Genomic DNA, 15,612 nt, shown 5'->3' with positions numbered 1-15,612 from the left:
ATAAATGTTGGGCCGGGCACAGTGGCTCATGCCTGTAATCCTAGCACTTTGGGAGGCTGAGGCGACCAGATCACCTGAGGTCAGGAGTTTGTGACCAGCCTGGCCAACACGGTGAAACCCTGTCTCTACTAAAAATAGTAGAGGGCATCGTGGCAGGCACCTATAACCCCAGCTACTTGGAAGGCTGAGGCAGGAGAATTGCTTGAACCCGGGAAGGAGAGGTTGCAGTGAACCGAGATCATGCCATTACACTCCAGCCTGGGCGAAGAGAGGGAAACTCCATCTCAAAAAAATATAAATAAATAAATACATATTTCACTAAGAAAGAAGTTAGTATATACTGAAGGAAATATTGAAAATACTGAGAGCAGTCAATTGACATTGAGGCAATTTTGTTGCACAATTCTCAAGGATATTTACACAAAAATTTAGGATTTAATTTATATATTTCTAAACATATATACACAGATCAGAAATAAACAAACAAAAAACCCCCAGGTTCTTTTGAAAAAGGAAAGGTAACTCACTGTCTCATTTCCAAAAAGTATGTCAACATAAGGCATAACTTTCATCAATGATTCCTTGTAGAACTGGCTAATAAATGGTGCAGACAGATTCAAAGTGAAAATCCTGTTGTTTTCAGAAGCATGGTGAGCCACTTTTAATACTGACTCTGGAGAAACTGTAAGAAAAAAGCCCTGAATGAAGAAAAAAGGAGGGAAAATTAGAAATGCCATCTCCACAGCCACTCCTAGAATAAAAGAAACCTAAACAAAATACAAAAGTATATAAAATACAATTATAAAATGCAAGGCAGAAAATAGCAACATTTGACTGGAAGGGTATTTGATTATATGAGTACCATATGCTTGATACATGCCGTTACTTCAGAGAATAAAGCATTACTTATTTCATACTAGGTTTATATGCTCAATACTAAAGAATTCTGGAAATTCATGAAAGAAAAAATATTTGAAAGGTCTCATTCAAGACAATAATTACATTTGAATTAGGGAAACTGTACTACGAAGGCAAACTGAATCCTTTTAGCTTCTTACAAACAGTTCAGAATATATATTTTTTGAGATAAGGTTTCACTATATTGTCCAGGCTGGTTCTGAACTCCTGGGATAAAGCAATCCTCCTACCTCAGCCCTCCAAGTAGCTGGGATTACAGGTGCGTACCACTAAGCCTGGCTGTTTATATTCTTATAAGTGACTTAAAAATAATCTGTTTATTAAGATCATAACTTCTGGCCAGGCACAATGAATCACACCTGGAATTCTAGTGCTTTGGGAGGCCAAGGTGGGCTGATCACTTGGGTCCAGGAGTTCCAAACCAGCCTGGGCAACATGGCGGAACTCCATTTCTACAAAAATTTCAAAAATTAGCTGAGTGTGTTGGTGTGTGCCTGTGGTCCCAGCTACTCATGAGACTGAGATGGGAGGACTGCTATAGCCCAGGAAGTGGAGGTTGAAGTGAGCCGAGATCATACCACTGCACTCCAGACTGGGAGACACAGGGAGACCTTGTCTCAAAATAAATAAATAAATAAATAAATCATAACTTGTTACGTTAAGAAATATTTAAGTTGATTTTTGAGGAAGATTCTGAATTAGAATTTTCAAATAATGAGAAAAGGATTCAGTAATGCAAAATAAAAATATTTAATTAAAATTTCATGTCAGGAAAGCTGCATTTTTTTTTTTTTTTTTGAGACGGAGTCTTGCTCTGTCACCCAGGCTGGAGTGCAGGGGCCAGATCTCACCTCACTGCAAGCTCCGCCTCCCGGGTTCACGCCATTCTCCTGCCTCAGCCTCCGGAGTAGCTGGGACTACAGGCGCCCGCCACCTCGCCCGGCTAGTTTTTTGTATTTTTTAGTAGAGACGGGGTTTCACCGTGTTAGCCAGGATGGTCTCGATCTCCTGACCTCGTGATCCACCCGTCTCGGCCTCCCAAAGTGCTGGGATTACAGGCTTGAGCCACTGCGCCTGGCCTGGAAAGCTGCATTTAAAATGCTATTTATGTACAGCTTTAATATTAATGAAAGTCTTATTAAAACACATTTATGCTTTCTAGATGAAAGCATAAGCAAAGACATACATGTATATATAGGAAATTAGTTTGGATGGTGCACAAACAAGTAAAGGAATACACAAAGGGCAATAATAAAAGACTTGAAAAGGTCGGCAAAGTTAAGAATACAAAGGGCCTTGGGTGGCAGGGTAGGAATCTATTTGGTAGGCAATGTGTGAGACGGGTAGGGATGGATCATGAGTAATGAACATTTCCTTGAAAGGAAGGAATAACAAGCTTATGGGAAAATATAAAGCAAAGTTTACCTGGGCAGCAACAATTCAGCAACGGTTAATAAATGTCTACATTTGGCTGTGTAAAAGAAAACCACACTAGGAGTACTACATACAGGACTTGGTGATTGTTTAAGATGTGGAAGGCAAAGAAGAAAAGAGTAAACAGATGATTGAGATTTTTGAATTTGGTTCTACCATTAATAAAAGTAGAAAATTCCAGAATAAGATCTGGCTTAGATGGTAAAGAGTGTTTAGTTGTGGTCATACTGCAGTTGAGGTTCTAAGGGATCTCTAAGTATCTACCAGAAAGTTGGACTTAGAGTAAAGGCCATGAAAAAGGAGAGGTCAAAGAGGTATTGTGATTCCCAAGGCAGAGAACACAGAACAAAAGAGGACGAAGGAAAGAATGCAGAATAAAAATTAGAGGAAATAAAAAAGGAAAAGGAGAAAACAAAGAGGAGGCCAAATGAGGAGAGTAGAAGTGATGGTGGAGAAACTGAGCAAGGGAAATTTTAAGAAGGTGCTATGGGGAAGTAGAGAAAGAAAGGAATGAGTAAAAGTCGTAAGATTTGATGATTAACAGAAAGCACTTAGTATGATGGTAAAAGTAGTTGTTAAAAAAAGGAATGGTGAGAAAGTAAGGTAAGAATAATTATTTTCAAAGCTTCATCAGTAATGATAATAAAACCATTTGAAATGTAATGAGTAATTATTTGTGTCCCAGGCACTATACTACATAGCAATTCAGTTACTGTTTTTTCCTTACATCAAACCTATGAGGTGGACACTTATTAGTTTCTTTTGATAAATAAAGCAAGATAGAGAAGTTAAGAGATGTTTCCTAGGACACACAGCTTACAAGTGATGAAGCCTGGATTCATATGACTCCAGATATGTTGCTAGTTTGAGCAGATAATAAGAGGAAGAAAGGCACAAACGCTTTTTTTGCGGGGTAGGGTGGGCAGGGAAAGGAGGGAATAAGAGATTTGCTTTTAACGGCAGGGAAAGTTGGAAACATTTTGCTTTTCAAAGAAAAGGATCTATTGGAGAAACAGAAGAATGAAGAGGCAAGGGAGGGAGGATAATTGGAGCTAAGAACTAAAGTAAGTGGGAGCACTGGAAAGTAGAAGGGGAGAAGAACTGGCTTGTAAATGGAAGAAATAACCTTGAAAATATAAAATAAACTTCTTCTAAAAGTTACAAAAATGCTGAGATATTCACTTATAACTGAGGGACTAACGATTTCCATAATGCAAACTTTGAAAAGTTTAAAAAGAAAAAAAAAAACTCTTTTAAAATAGCAAAGACTTGGAATCAACCCAAATGTCCATCAGTGACAGATTGGATTAAGAAAATGTGGCACATATACACCATGGAATACTATGCAGCCATAAAAAAGGATGAGTTTGTGTCCTTTGTAGGGACATGGATGCAGCTGGAAACCATCATTCTCAGCAAACTATCGCAAGAACAGAAAACCAAACACCGCATGTTCTCACTCATAGGTGGGAACTGAACAATGAGATCACTTGGACTCGGGAAGGGGACCATCACACACCAGGGCCTATCACGGGGAGGGGGGAGGGGGAGAGGGATTGCATTGGGAGTTATACCTGATGTAAATGACGAGTTGATGGGTGCTGACGAGTTGATGGGTGCAGCATGCCAACATGGCACAGGTATACATATGTAACAAACCTGCACGTTATGCACATGTACCCTAGAACTTAAAGTATAATAATAAAAAAAAAAATGCTCAGGTTTAACCACTTCTTCAGGTCTTCATTTCCTTATGAAGGCTCCCATGTCATGTAAGGCTTCTATTAAATAAATTGTATGTTTTTATCTTGTTAAAAAAATAAAATAAAATAAAATAAAATATTACTTTCAAATTTCAAATAGACTACAATAAGACTAAAAAAATTAATTTTGTAGCATGAGCCATGTGTATTGGGATCCATCTTTGAAGGAAGGGTTTATTGCCCTCATATATTCTGAGACATTAAGAGAGAATCGTCTACTATAATTGTGTCAGGGCCTAGAATACAATACTCCAAAATATGGCCCCCTAGCAATTGAGAAAACCGCAGAAGCAAGGTCACTCTGACCTTCTCCCACCTTTCTGTGTGAAAGCTAGCCATAAAACCCTATTCCAAAGGGGTCCTGCCCTATACCTGGTGGCCAAGAATAATCTAACAGATGGGACTTGCTGGCTTCTATCTCCTCCAACCCTAAGTTTGTTACCATTAGATCATATCCCTTTTGTCTAATCATGTTTCTCTACAACTTTCCATGTCTTTCATCAGACTTCGCATAAAAATACAGTTTTCGCTGGTCTTTGGGTCTTAATTTCTGAAGGCTCCTGTGTCATGTAAAACTTCGTTAAATAAATTTATTATGCTTTTCTCTTGTTAATCTCTTTCGTTACAGAGGGTTCAGTCATGACCCTTGCGATGGATGAGGAAAATATGTTACTTTTTCTCCCCTACAGCTGCCTCTTATCACTTTAAAGTACTGCTAGTGAAATTCTAAATGTTTTAGTATATTTAGTGAAATACAAAATGTTTTTGTATAATAACAATATTTTCTCATCATTTAAAAATTCAATTAATTCTTTATCAATATTCAAGTGTTCTAAGACGCAACAAATCTTAGTCTATTATTTTTAAATGTTTTTATCTTTCTTTTTTAACCAAGTATCCTATCACTTGCAAACTATGAGCATCCAAGCTGCCGCTGTGCTATTTCTGTCACTTGGAGAATTAAAACGAATAGTTTATACAGCATCTTGTCTCCATAGTAATATGGATGTACTGTCTTGCTTTTTAGTCTTTCATTTAATGAGAAGATTTTAAAACTTTCCCCCTCTATTTCTCCCCTAACTGTTCCAGCATGAAATAAAAACCTCCCATAGCTAGCATTCTGCCAGCTGTGGATTAACCACAGCCAGCCACAGAATGGTCTACATAAATAGTAACCTGGTCAAATAATTAGGCTTCTCACCAACTTCAGACTGAAAATTTGATCTGTGCTAAAATACATCTGATTGTAATTTAAGGTACAGAACACTGTGCCCCTGGAGTCTAAATCTGGCCCCAATCCAAATGTATGTATGCTGTGTGTGTGTGTTTTCCTTTAAAATACAACACAAGAGTCTTGTGATATGGATAGCATGATGTCAATTTTGTTCATTTTATAAATATACAAAACCATCAACTTTTAAATAAAAGGCAAATTCACTATTTAATTCTATTTTTGAATGATCTCTTGTTTTTCTTTAAGTAAATATTTAGTATTTAAACAATTTGGGGTTTGTGCTGTTAGATTGCAAAAGACTGTTAAAATTGATGCCATCCATAATTTTTCTTGCTAGATTTATAACCTTTGCTAGGCCACATGTTCCAGACTATAGTATCACCAAAAATAAAAACAGTGCCATTACAATCTTTATCTACATGTAAGGTTTGCAATAAAATCAAGTCTATAGTTTAGAAAAATATATAACCAATAAAATCCTGTGCTTTACTAATTAGGGATTTCAGTCTGTACAACAGTTAACCAAAAGCAAAGTAGATGCTAACACTTAGAGGCTGGATAACATTAATTAGAACTGAGAATGAAGTGGGACTGTTGTGTTCATTACAGCAGAAAACAAAACAACACAAAATGGTAGCAGTAGGATAGATAGGGAAAGACTAAAGTAGAACCAAAGAACCATTTTAGCGGAGCCAGACTTAATGCTTGGAAATCTAAAAAACTTAAATACATTACACAACCACTCTAAGGATTTTTCAGAGTAGTTTAAAAGTGAGGGAATGTTAGAAGCAACATTGTTTAATATACTGAAGGAAAAAATTGCCCTTTTTGCTTTTTTTTTTTAAACCAGTGTTTACCTTAATTCAAGGTAATCATTTGGGGTTCTTTAAAATTGTCCTTGCCTAAGAGCACCTCTTTTCATTATTTTTATTAACAATTATGTGAGGAATAGGGGTATGTATATGTGTGTGTGTGCATGCACATCTATATACATTTCAGGGATTTATAACTCTTAGAAGTATACAGCTACATTAATTCAAAATGAAATAAACCTATGTAAAATAACCATGACTATAATTAATCAACTGTGGATACATGGTGATAAAGACAAAAAGAGCTTTTGTTTTTATTGATATATATGGTATATATCTCTATATATGATATATATGATATATGGATATATGTGGTATTATTTTGAAATATTTGAAACAGTGGATTTTAGTCTATTTGGGTCCATCTACTTCCTGATTATCATTATTATTACTGAGACGGAGTCTCGCTCTGTCGCCCAGGCTGGAGTGCAGTGGCGCGATCTCCGCTCACTGCAAGCTTCACCTCCTGGGTTCACGCCATTCTCCTGCCTCAGCCTCCCCCAGTAGCTGGGACTATAGGCGCCAGTCACCACGCCTGGCTAATTTTTTGTATTTTTAGTAGAGACGGGGTTTCACCGTGGTCTCAATCTCCTGACCTCGTGATCTGCCCGCCTCGGCCTCCCAAAGTTCTGGGATTACAAGCGCGAGCCACCGCTCCCCGCCATTTACTTCCTGATTAAATACACATATGCATAAAACTATGCAGTGGCGGTCAGCAACTATACATAATGAGGCTTTACCTAAAAATAATGGGTAAGCACTGGATTCAACTGAAGGTTAAGAACTTGTAATTTAGTTTCTTTTCTCACAATTACATAATCATATATTCCAGTTTGATAAAACCATCTTTTAAAAATACACAAAAAATTTATGATAGAAGAAAATATCAAACTTCTAGAGTGGGAATAACTTTCAAGCTTACAGAGGAAGCATTATCTAAAGATTTGCTATGGGAAAAGTAAAGGGTTCAGTTGGTACTCCCAGAAGGAAAAAAGCGAACAAATAAACAAAAGATGAGGAGAAACATGACAAAGGGTTAGTATCTTTAGTCCACAAAGAAATTTAAAAGTAGACTAAAAATTAAACAAACATTAGGACACCAACAGATAAACAAACCATAACATAAAGAAGTATTCCATTGAAAGAGAAATACATAGTAAATAAATATGTAGAGAAATAATCCTCTCTAGTAACTAAGGAAACAACATGGTAACAATGATGAAGAAAGGTTGATGAAACAAATATTAATACTGCTGATGGTACTGCAACTGACAACAGTCTTTCAGGAAATAATTTAAAAATACACAAGATGAACCATAAACAAATTCATACTCTTTGACCCAATAATTATACTTCTGAGAGTCTACCTTAAGAAAGTAATCCAACATATGGGAAAATACACATTCAAAAACTTATCAGTGTATTTATTTCATTGAAATCAATGTAAAAAATGACAGAGGAACAGTCAAGAATTGGCTATATACTCTAAAGCTCACTACTGATCACTTAAAATGTGACTAGTGCAAAGAGAGACTTGAATTTTAAATTTAATTTAAATTTAAATGAAGAAGCTACATGTAGATGATAAGCATACTGTGGCTAGTATGATTGTGAAGCTAAATTTTTAATTTCATTAAATGTAAAAATTGAAGCATTTCAAAGTATTTTTCTGCTGGAGCTTTATTGTCTTGGTAGGACTACATTTTGACACTGAAAGTTTAGTGACAGAATTCAATGGTATATATGTAAAATAGGTACATTTCAAAGATGTAGTATGAAAAGAAGAATGTTAAAATCTAATAATTTTTACATCTAATACAGTATATAATTTTTACATGTTGAAACAATAAATATTTTAGATATATGAGGTTAAATAAAACACATTATTAATCTTTTTCTTTTTACATTTTTCATGTGGGTCCTGGAAAATTTTAAATTATATTTCTGTTGAACAGCACCACTCCAGAGAATATTTTAAAGACATTACAAATGATGATGATGATGAAAACTAAGTAGAGTAAAGTAGAAAATGTTTATGGCACATAAATATTCAATTAAATAGAAGGCATACAAATAGTGGGTACACAGTATTATTATAACCTACATTAAATCAATAGTAAAAAAGATGAGAAGGGAATAACCAAAAGTAAAACTGGTTAAGTTTAGGTACAAAAATTGTGGATAACTCTAATATTTTCTTTGCTTTTCAAAATTTGGTAATATGGTTAGATGGCTCTTCTGATAAAAAAGTATTGATTACTCATATCTCTTAAACAACTTTTATCAGAAAAGCCATCTAACCACATCACTAAATTTTGAAAAATAAATTATAAGAAATATCCATAAATTTTCACCCCAATTTAACCATTTTTAGTTTTGGTGTATTTGTGTCTACACAAACAAGAGATGTTTACAAATAGTAAGAAGCTTAACTCAATAAACAGGAGTAAGAGTAGATCATACACAGCTGGGAGTAAGTCTATATTACTTCTTTGAGTAGACAGAAGGCTCAAAAAGGAACAAACTAAATATGAGACTAGTGGCTTTAGAAAGCATAAACCACTATTTATAGAAGAAAAAGAAAATAAAGAAGGATGTGTGGTAACAGAAAAATATTTGGACAACCAGAGAGCCCAACCAAGCCTAGACTAGCACTGATGAGGAAAGGGCTAAGAGTACCAGATGCTTGTGTCTCAAGATGTACCACTGTCATCTGTTCTAAAGAACATAATTAGCTTGTTCTCCATGCCATAACTTAGGTGCCATAGTAACACTAGTCAGAGAACAGGGCTGAGAGAATGAATAAATTACAAGTCAAAAATAAATATAACAACCATATAGCATGCTTTCTTCCTGTTAATGGGTGCTACAGGTTTTGTGAATCTCCCAGAAAGTACAAAATATATTTTGTTCTCAGAGTCGATCAAATATGAGTTATGACAAAGCATAGTTCCTATCTGCCTGTAAGAAAAACGCTGGCCCTGACAACGATTAAGATAATGTATACATCATTTATAATTACAATGTTATAATATGCAGTATTTCATACAAACGACAGCAACAGAATTACTAAAAGAAGAAAGCTAGAACAAATATACTTGTGAATGCCATAAAGGTTATGTTACCAATGACAGAGGCAATGTAAGAGAATTTACCTGGATCTTCTTCCTGCCTATGTGGTTCCTTTTAGAAGCATAAAATCACCAAGTCTACCTATCATTTAATCTTTTTTTTTTTTTTTTTTTGAGACAGAGCCTGGCCCTGTTGCCTAGAGTAGAGTGCAGTATTGCAATCACAGCTCAGTGCACCCTTAACCTCCTGGGCTCAGGTGATCCTCCCACCTCTGCCTCCTAAGTAGCTGGGACTACAGGCATGCGCCACCATGCCCAGCTAGTTTTTGTATTTTTAGTAGAAACAGGATTTTGCCATGCTGCCCAGTCTGGTTTCCAACTCCTGAGCTTAAGCCATCCGCCTGCCTTGGCCTCCCAAAGCACTGGGGTTACAGGCGTGAGCCATCACATCCAGCTCATTTTAATCTGTTTAAGGGTTAAAATACTCCCAACTTCAGGTATGTTATGAATGAAGAAGTCCATTTTCTTCCATCCCACATAACTCCCTCAAAAAAGGAAGTAAAATGAGGAAAAAGATACAGTAGAAAGAAGATGGGCTTTAAGGGAATACAAAGGAGCATATTTATTATAGCTCTGTTGAACATAAAACAGTGTGAGGAATCCTAGAAGTCTATTTCTAGGGGAAAAGATGAGAATGTGGTGAATGCACACCGATACGGTTTGGCTCTGTGTTTCTGCCCGAATCTCATCTTTAATTGTGCTCCCATAATTCCCACATGTTGTGGGAGAGACCGGTGGGAGATAATTTGAATCATGGGGGTGGTTTCCCTCATACTGTTCTCGTGGTAGTGAATAAGTCTCACGAGATCTGATGGTTTTATCAGGGGTTTCTGCTTTTACCTCCCACCATGATTCTGAGACCTCCCCAGCCACGTGGACCTGTAAGTCCAACTAAACCTCTTTTGCTTCCCACTCTCGGGTATGCCTTTATCAGCAATGTGAAAACTGACTAATACACATATTATAATGCAGAGATTAAAAGCAATAAAGGAGTTGGGCACGGTGGCTCAAGCCTGTAATCCCAGAACTTTGGGAGGCTGAGGCAGGCGGATCACTTGAGATCAGAAGTTCAAAACCAGCCTGGCCAACGTGGTGAGACCCCGTCTCTACCAAAAATATACAAATTAGTTGGGTGTGGTGGTGGGTGCCTATAGTCCCAGCCACTTGGGAGGCTGACACAGGGGAATCGCTTGAACCAAGGAGGTGGAGGTTGCAGCGAGCTGAGATCACCATTGCACTCCAGCCTGGGCAACAGAGTGAGACTCCATCTCAAAAAAAAAAAAAAAAAAAAAAGGCAATAATGGCTGAATAGCAATACCTGGTGCTTGTCTAACCCACAAAAAAAGGATCAAGGCAACAAACAAACAGCTAAGATTTGATTGGAGTGTAAAGGAAGAGTAGAGGGGTGCAGTGATGGAGTGAAGATGCACCTGTGGTGATTGGAAGTCTAGGAAGGCAGCATAGAGGCACTAAAACTCATGGTTTCATCTCCCCCACCTAGATCAGATCTGTCTGGAGACAGGAGGGAATTGCTATTGCAGGGGAAAAAGTCAGCAGAAGATCCCTACCAGCCCTCTTGGACACCACAAACACATGAAGTCCTTACTACACAAGAATCCCGTAGTCCTCACAAGCCCTGAGCCCATTTTGGAGAGCTGCCACGAATTCATTTAGCTGCACTGCCCTGGATTAAGGGCACAAAGTATGTACTCCCCATCCCACCACTGTGAGCCAAACTGTTGTAACATGGCACCATCTTGAGACTAGAGCCACCTGTGTAGTATGCCCTCTTCTTAGGGGTCAGTGGCCATTGCACCTCTCCAGAACTGGGTCTCCATCTTCATTATGTCAACCCCAAACAAGTTTCTGAACACAATGATGCCAGCTGGTGAATGTTGGACCCAGGGCTGGCTGCGATTCTGGTCTTGCACAGCAAGAAAACCAAGCCCCATGGCCATACCACCAACAGAGAAACCCGTCTACCAGTCCTACCCACAGCAAGCCTGCTCTTAAGCTGGCCAAACTGCTGGGCTCCCTCCTCTAAGCAGGAGAGTTCCCTGAGCCTCTGAGAAGGTGATATGGCCACGGCCAGCAGAGTAGGGCTACCTGCAAGCAATCAGAACCTGAGAAACAGACACACACCTCCCCCATAGGCACACCTTTGGCCTGCCCAACAGTCCTGTACCCATAATAAGGAAGGGCCTGAAAGATAGCTCCACAGACTGTCCCTGTGCCACAGGGAATATCTCCAAGCCAGCCAAGTGGCCAAAAGCCCATGTCCCAGACCTGAAAGCTGCTCCTGGCAGACATGTCCCCAGGTTGCCCAAACAACCTTATACTTGTATTTCTGGTCAGAGTAACAGCCTTGTGGACCCAAACTCAGCAAGCCAATCTCACCAACCAAGTTGGCTGACCTACTATGTGCACATACATACCCCAGACCTGAGAAACAGTCCAGTGAGCCCACCCCTGGCAAAGTGGCATCACCATTGCCACAAACTCAGCCCATACCACTGAGAAACTCACAAATGCCACTCGAGTGGATTACAGCTGAAGAAATTACTCAGAGACCACACAACTGCATGCATCTAGAAATAAGGCTAATGTACCCCACCAAACCAACACTGCAAGACTCATTCATATGAATAAGTCTTTCTCTATGAAATCTACTCCATAAAATTAAAAGAGGTGACTTTTCCACAAGATGCATAGAAATCAACATAGTGACACATCAACCATGAAAAAGCAAGAAAAAGCCTGGGCAACATGGTAAAACCCTGTCTCTACTAAAACCCACAAAAATTAGCAGGGCACATTGGTGAGTGTCTGTATTGGGGAGCTGAGGTGGGAGGATCGCTTGAGCATACGAGGTAGAGGCTGCAGTGAGCCGAGATTGTGCCTCTGCACTTCAGCCTGGGCAACAGAATGAGAACTTGTATTAAAAGAAGAAAAAAAAAAACAAGAAAACATGTAATGTCAAAAAGAAAACAATAATTATCTAGTAACATACTCCAAACTATAAGGAAATATATGAAATGTGAGAAAAAAATCAAAATAATAATCTTAAAGAAATTCAATGAGATACAAGAGAATACTGATAGATAATTCAACGAAGTCAGGAAAACAGTTTATGATCTGAAAGAGAAATTCGGCCGGGCGCGGCGGCTCACGCCTGTAATTCCAGCACTTTGGGAGGCCGAGACGGGCGGATCACGAGGTCAGGAGATCGAGACCATCCTGGCTAACACAGTGAAACCCCGTCTCTACTAAAAATACAAAAAATTAGCCGGGCGTGGTGGTGGGTGCCTGTAGTCCCAGCTACTCGGGAGAGGCTGGAGGTAGGAGAAGAACTCCTGGGAGGCAGAGCTTGCAGTGAGCCGAGATCGTGCCACTGCACTCCAGCCTGGATGACAAAGCAAGACTCCGTCTCAAAAAAAAAAAAAAAAAAAAAAAAATAGAAAGAGAAATTCAACAGAGATAGATATCATAAAAAAGAATGAAGCAGAATTCCTAGAGCTGAAGAATTCAATGAATGAAACAAAAAATACAATAAAGAGCTCAACAACAGACTAGACCAAGAAGAATTTCTGAACTTAAAGAATGATCTTTTGAAATAACACAGGCAGAATAACTTTAAAAAATTAAAAGAGAATGAAAAAGCCTAAAGGATTTATGGGATACCATTAAGCACACAAATATCTCCAGAAGGTGAAGGGAAAGGTGAGAAAAACAAATTTAATGAAATAATAATAATAGAGAGGGGGGGGGGGGAGAGGGAGACAGAAACATACAAGTCCAGAAAGCTCAAATATATTCACCTCAAACAGGACCTCTGCAAGGCACATTGAAGTTAAATTGTCAAGAGTCAAAGACAAAGAAATAATTCTAAAAGCAGCCAAGATAAAAGCACCAAGTCATATAAGGGAATCCTCATTAGACCAACAGTGAATTTCTCAGGAGAAATCCTATAGTCCAGGAGAGGACAGGATAATATAGTCAAAAGTACTAGAAGAAAAAAATTATTACCCCAAGAATATGCCTAGCAAAGCTAACCTTAAGACATAAAAGACAAATGAAATATTTCACAGACAAGCAAAACTAAGGGAATTCATCACCACAAGTCTGGCCTTGCAAGAAATGCTCAAGGGGGTCTTACAGGTGGAAATGAAAAAATAATAATCACCATCATGAAAATATGTGAAACTATAAAACACACTGATAGAACTGCTGTACAAAGGAGAAAGAGAAAGGAATCAAACCTTTTCACTAGAGAAAACCATTCAACTGCAAAAATAACATTGAGAGAAAGTAATGAACAAAGGATATAAAAACCACCAGAAAACAGTCAACAAAACGACAGGAGTAAGTCCTCACTTATCAATAATAACCCTGATTGTAAATAGATTAAGTTCCACATTTAAAAGATACAGACTAGCTTAATGGATTAAAAAAAAAAACAAGACCTAATTATATGCTATCTATAAGAAATTCATGTCACCTGTATACACATACAGACTGAAAGTGGATGGAAAAAATATTCAATGGAAATGGAAACCAAAAGCAAGCAGGAGCAGCTATACTTATATGAGGTAAAACACTCTTCAAGTCAAAAGCTGTAAAAGAAGACAGAGGGATATTATATAATTATAAAGGGATTGATCCAACAAGATAATATAACAACTGTAAATATATATGTACCCAATACTAAAGCACCCAGATATGTAAAGCAAATATTATTAGATCTAAAGTGAAATAATAGATGGGGACTTCAACATCCCACTCTCAACACTGGACAGATCATGTAGACAAAAAGTCAACAAAGAAACATCAGAGTTAAACTGCACCACAGACTAAATATAACAGATATTTACAGAACATTTCAGTCAACAATGGCAGAATACACATTCTTTTCATCAGCCCATTCAACAGTCCCAGGATCAATCATATGTAAGGACACAATAGAAGTCTCAAAATATTCTTAAAGAACCAAAATAATATCAAGTACTTATCTGAACACAATGGGCATAAACTTAGATATCTATAACAAGAGAATCATTTAGAAAGATACCATTACATGAAAATTAAACAATATGTTCCTGAATGACCAATAGATGAAGAAATAAATTAAGAATAAAATTTAAAAATTCCTTGACACAAAGAAAAACAGAAACAACATACCAAAACCTATGGGACACAGCAAAAACAGTATTCAGAGTCAAGTTTATAGCAATAAATGCTTATATTAAAAAACAAGGAAGATTTCAAGTAAACAACTTAATGATAAACCTCAAAGAACTAGAAAAGAATAAACTAAACCCAAAATTAAAGGAAGGAAAGAAATAATGATCAGTGCAGAAATAAACAAAATTAAGACAAAAAAATACAAAAGATCAACAAAACAAAAAGCTGGCTTTTAAACAAAATTGACAAACCATTAGCTAGAATAAGAAAAAAAGAGAAGATCTAAAATAGGAAACAAAAAAGGAGACATCACAAAAGATACCACAGAAATACAAAGGATCACTAGAGACTACTATGAACAACTATATGCCAACAAATTTGAAAACCTAGAGGAAACGGGCACATTCCTGGAATCATAAAACCTACCAAGACTGAAACAAGAAAAAACAGAAAGCCTAAACAGACCAATTACAAGAAACAAGACTGATTTAATAACAAAAAGTCTTCCAACACCAAAAACAAAGTCCAGAACTGGATGGCTTCACTGTTGAATTAAAACCAATTTGTCCCAAATTATTCCAAAAATGAAGCAGAGGAAATTCTTCCTAATTGATCCTATGAAGCCAACATAACTGTGATACCAAAAACAGATAAGGACAAAACAAAAAAAGAAAATGATAGGCCAATATCCCTGATGAACATAGATGCAAAAGTCCACAACAAAATACTAGCAAACTGAACCCAACAGCACCTCAAAAAGATTATGAGCAAGTGAGATTATCCCAAGAATGCAAAGATGGTCCAACATATGTCACTCAATGAATATCTTACATCATATCAATAGAATGAAGGACAAAAACCATATGATCATCTCAATGAAAAGCAGAAAATGCTTTTGATAAAATTTAATATTCCTTCATAAAAATTCTTAATAAATTAGGTATAGAAGGAAAGTACCTCAACACAATAACATGATGAAATCACCTCAACATGACAAACCCACAGCTAACATCTTACTGAGAGCTGAAAGTTCTTACTGTTCCTCTAAGAACTGGAACAGACAATGATGCTCTCTCTCA

At 37.3% G+C, this 15,612-nt stretch overlaps 1 protein-coding gene across 6 annotated transcripts in view; it reads right to left on the bottom strand.

Annotated features, from left to right (window-relative positions):
- ADK (adenosine kinase) overlaps positions 1 to 15,612 on the bottom strand; it is a 566,335-nt gene that overhangs the window by 185,766 nt on the left and 364,957 nt on the right. For all 6 annotated transcript variants that reach the window (XM_017962928.3, XM_021944000.2, XM_017962924.3 and 3 more), the window contains one exon: positions 528 to 698. In XM_017962928.3, coding sequence (XP_017818417.1) covers positions 528 to 698 — 171 coding nt within the window. The remainder of the gene's footprint in view (positions 1 to 527; positions 699 to 15,612) is intronic.

The sequence above is a fragment of the Papio anubis genome, chromosome 11 (assembly GCF_008728515.1).
Source record: "Papio anubis isolate 15944 chromosome 11, Panubis1.0, whole genome shotgun sequence".
Lineage (NCBI taxonomy): Eukaryota > Metazoa > Chordata > Mammalia > Primates > Cercopithecidae > Papio > Papio anubis.
This window is presented reverse-complemented; position numbering and strand designations above follow the sequence as displayed.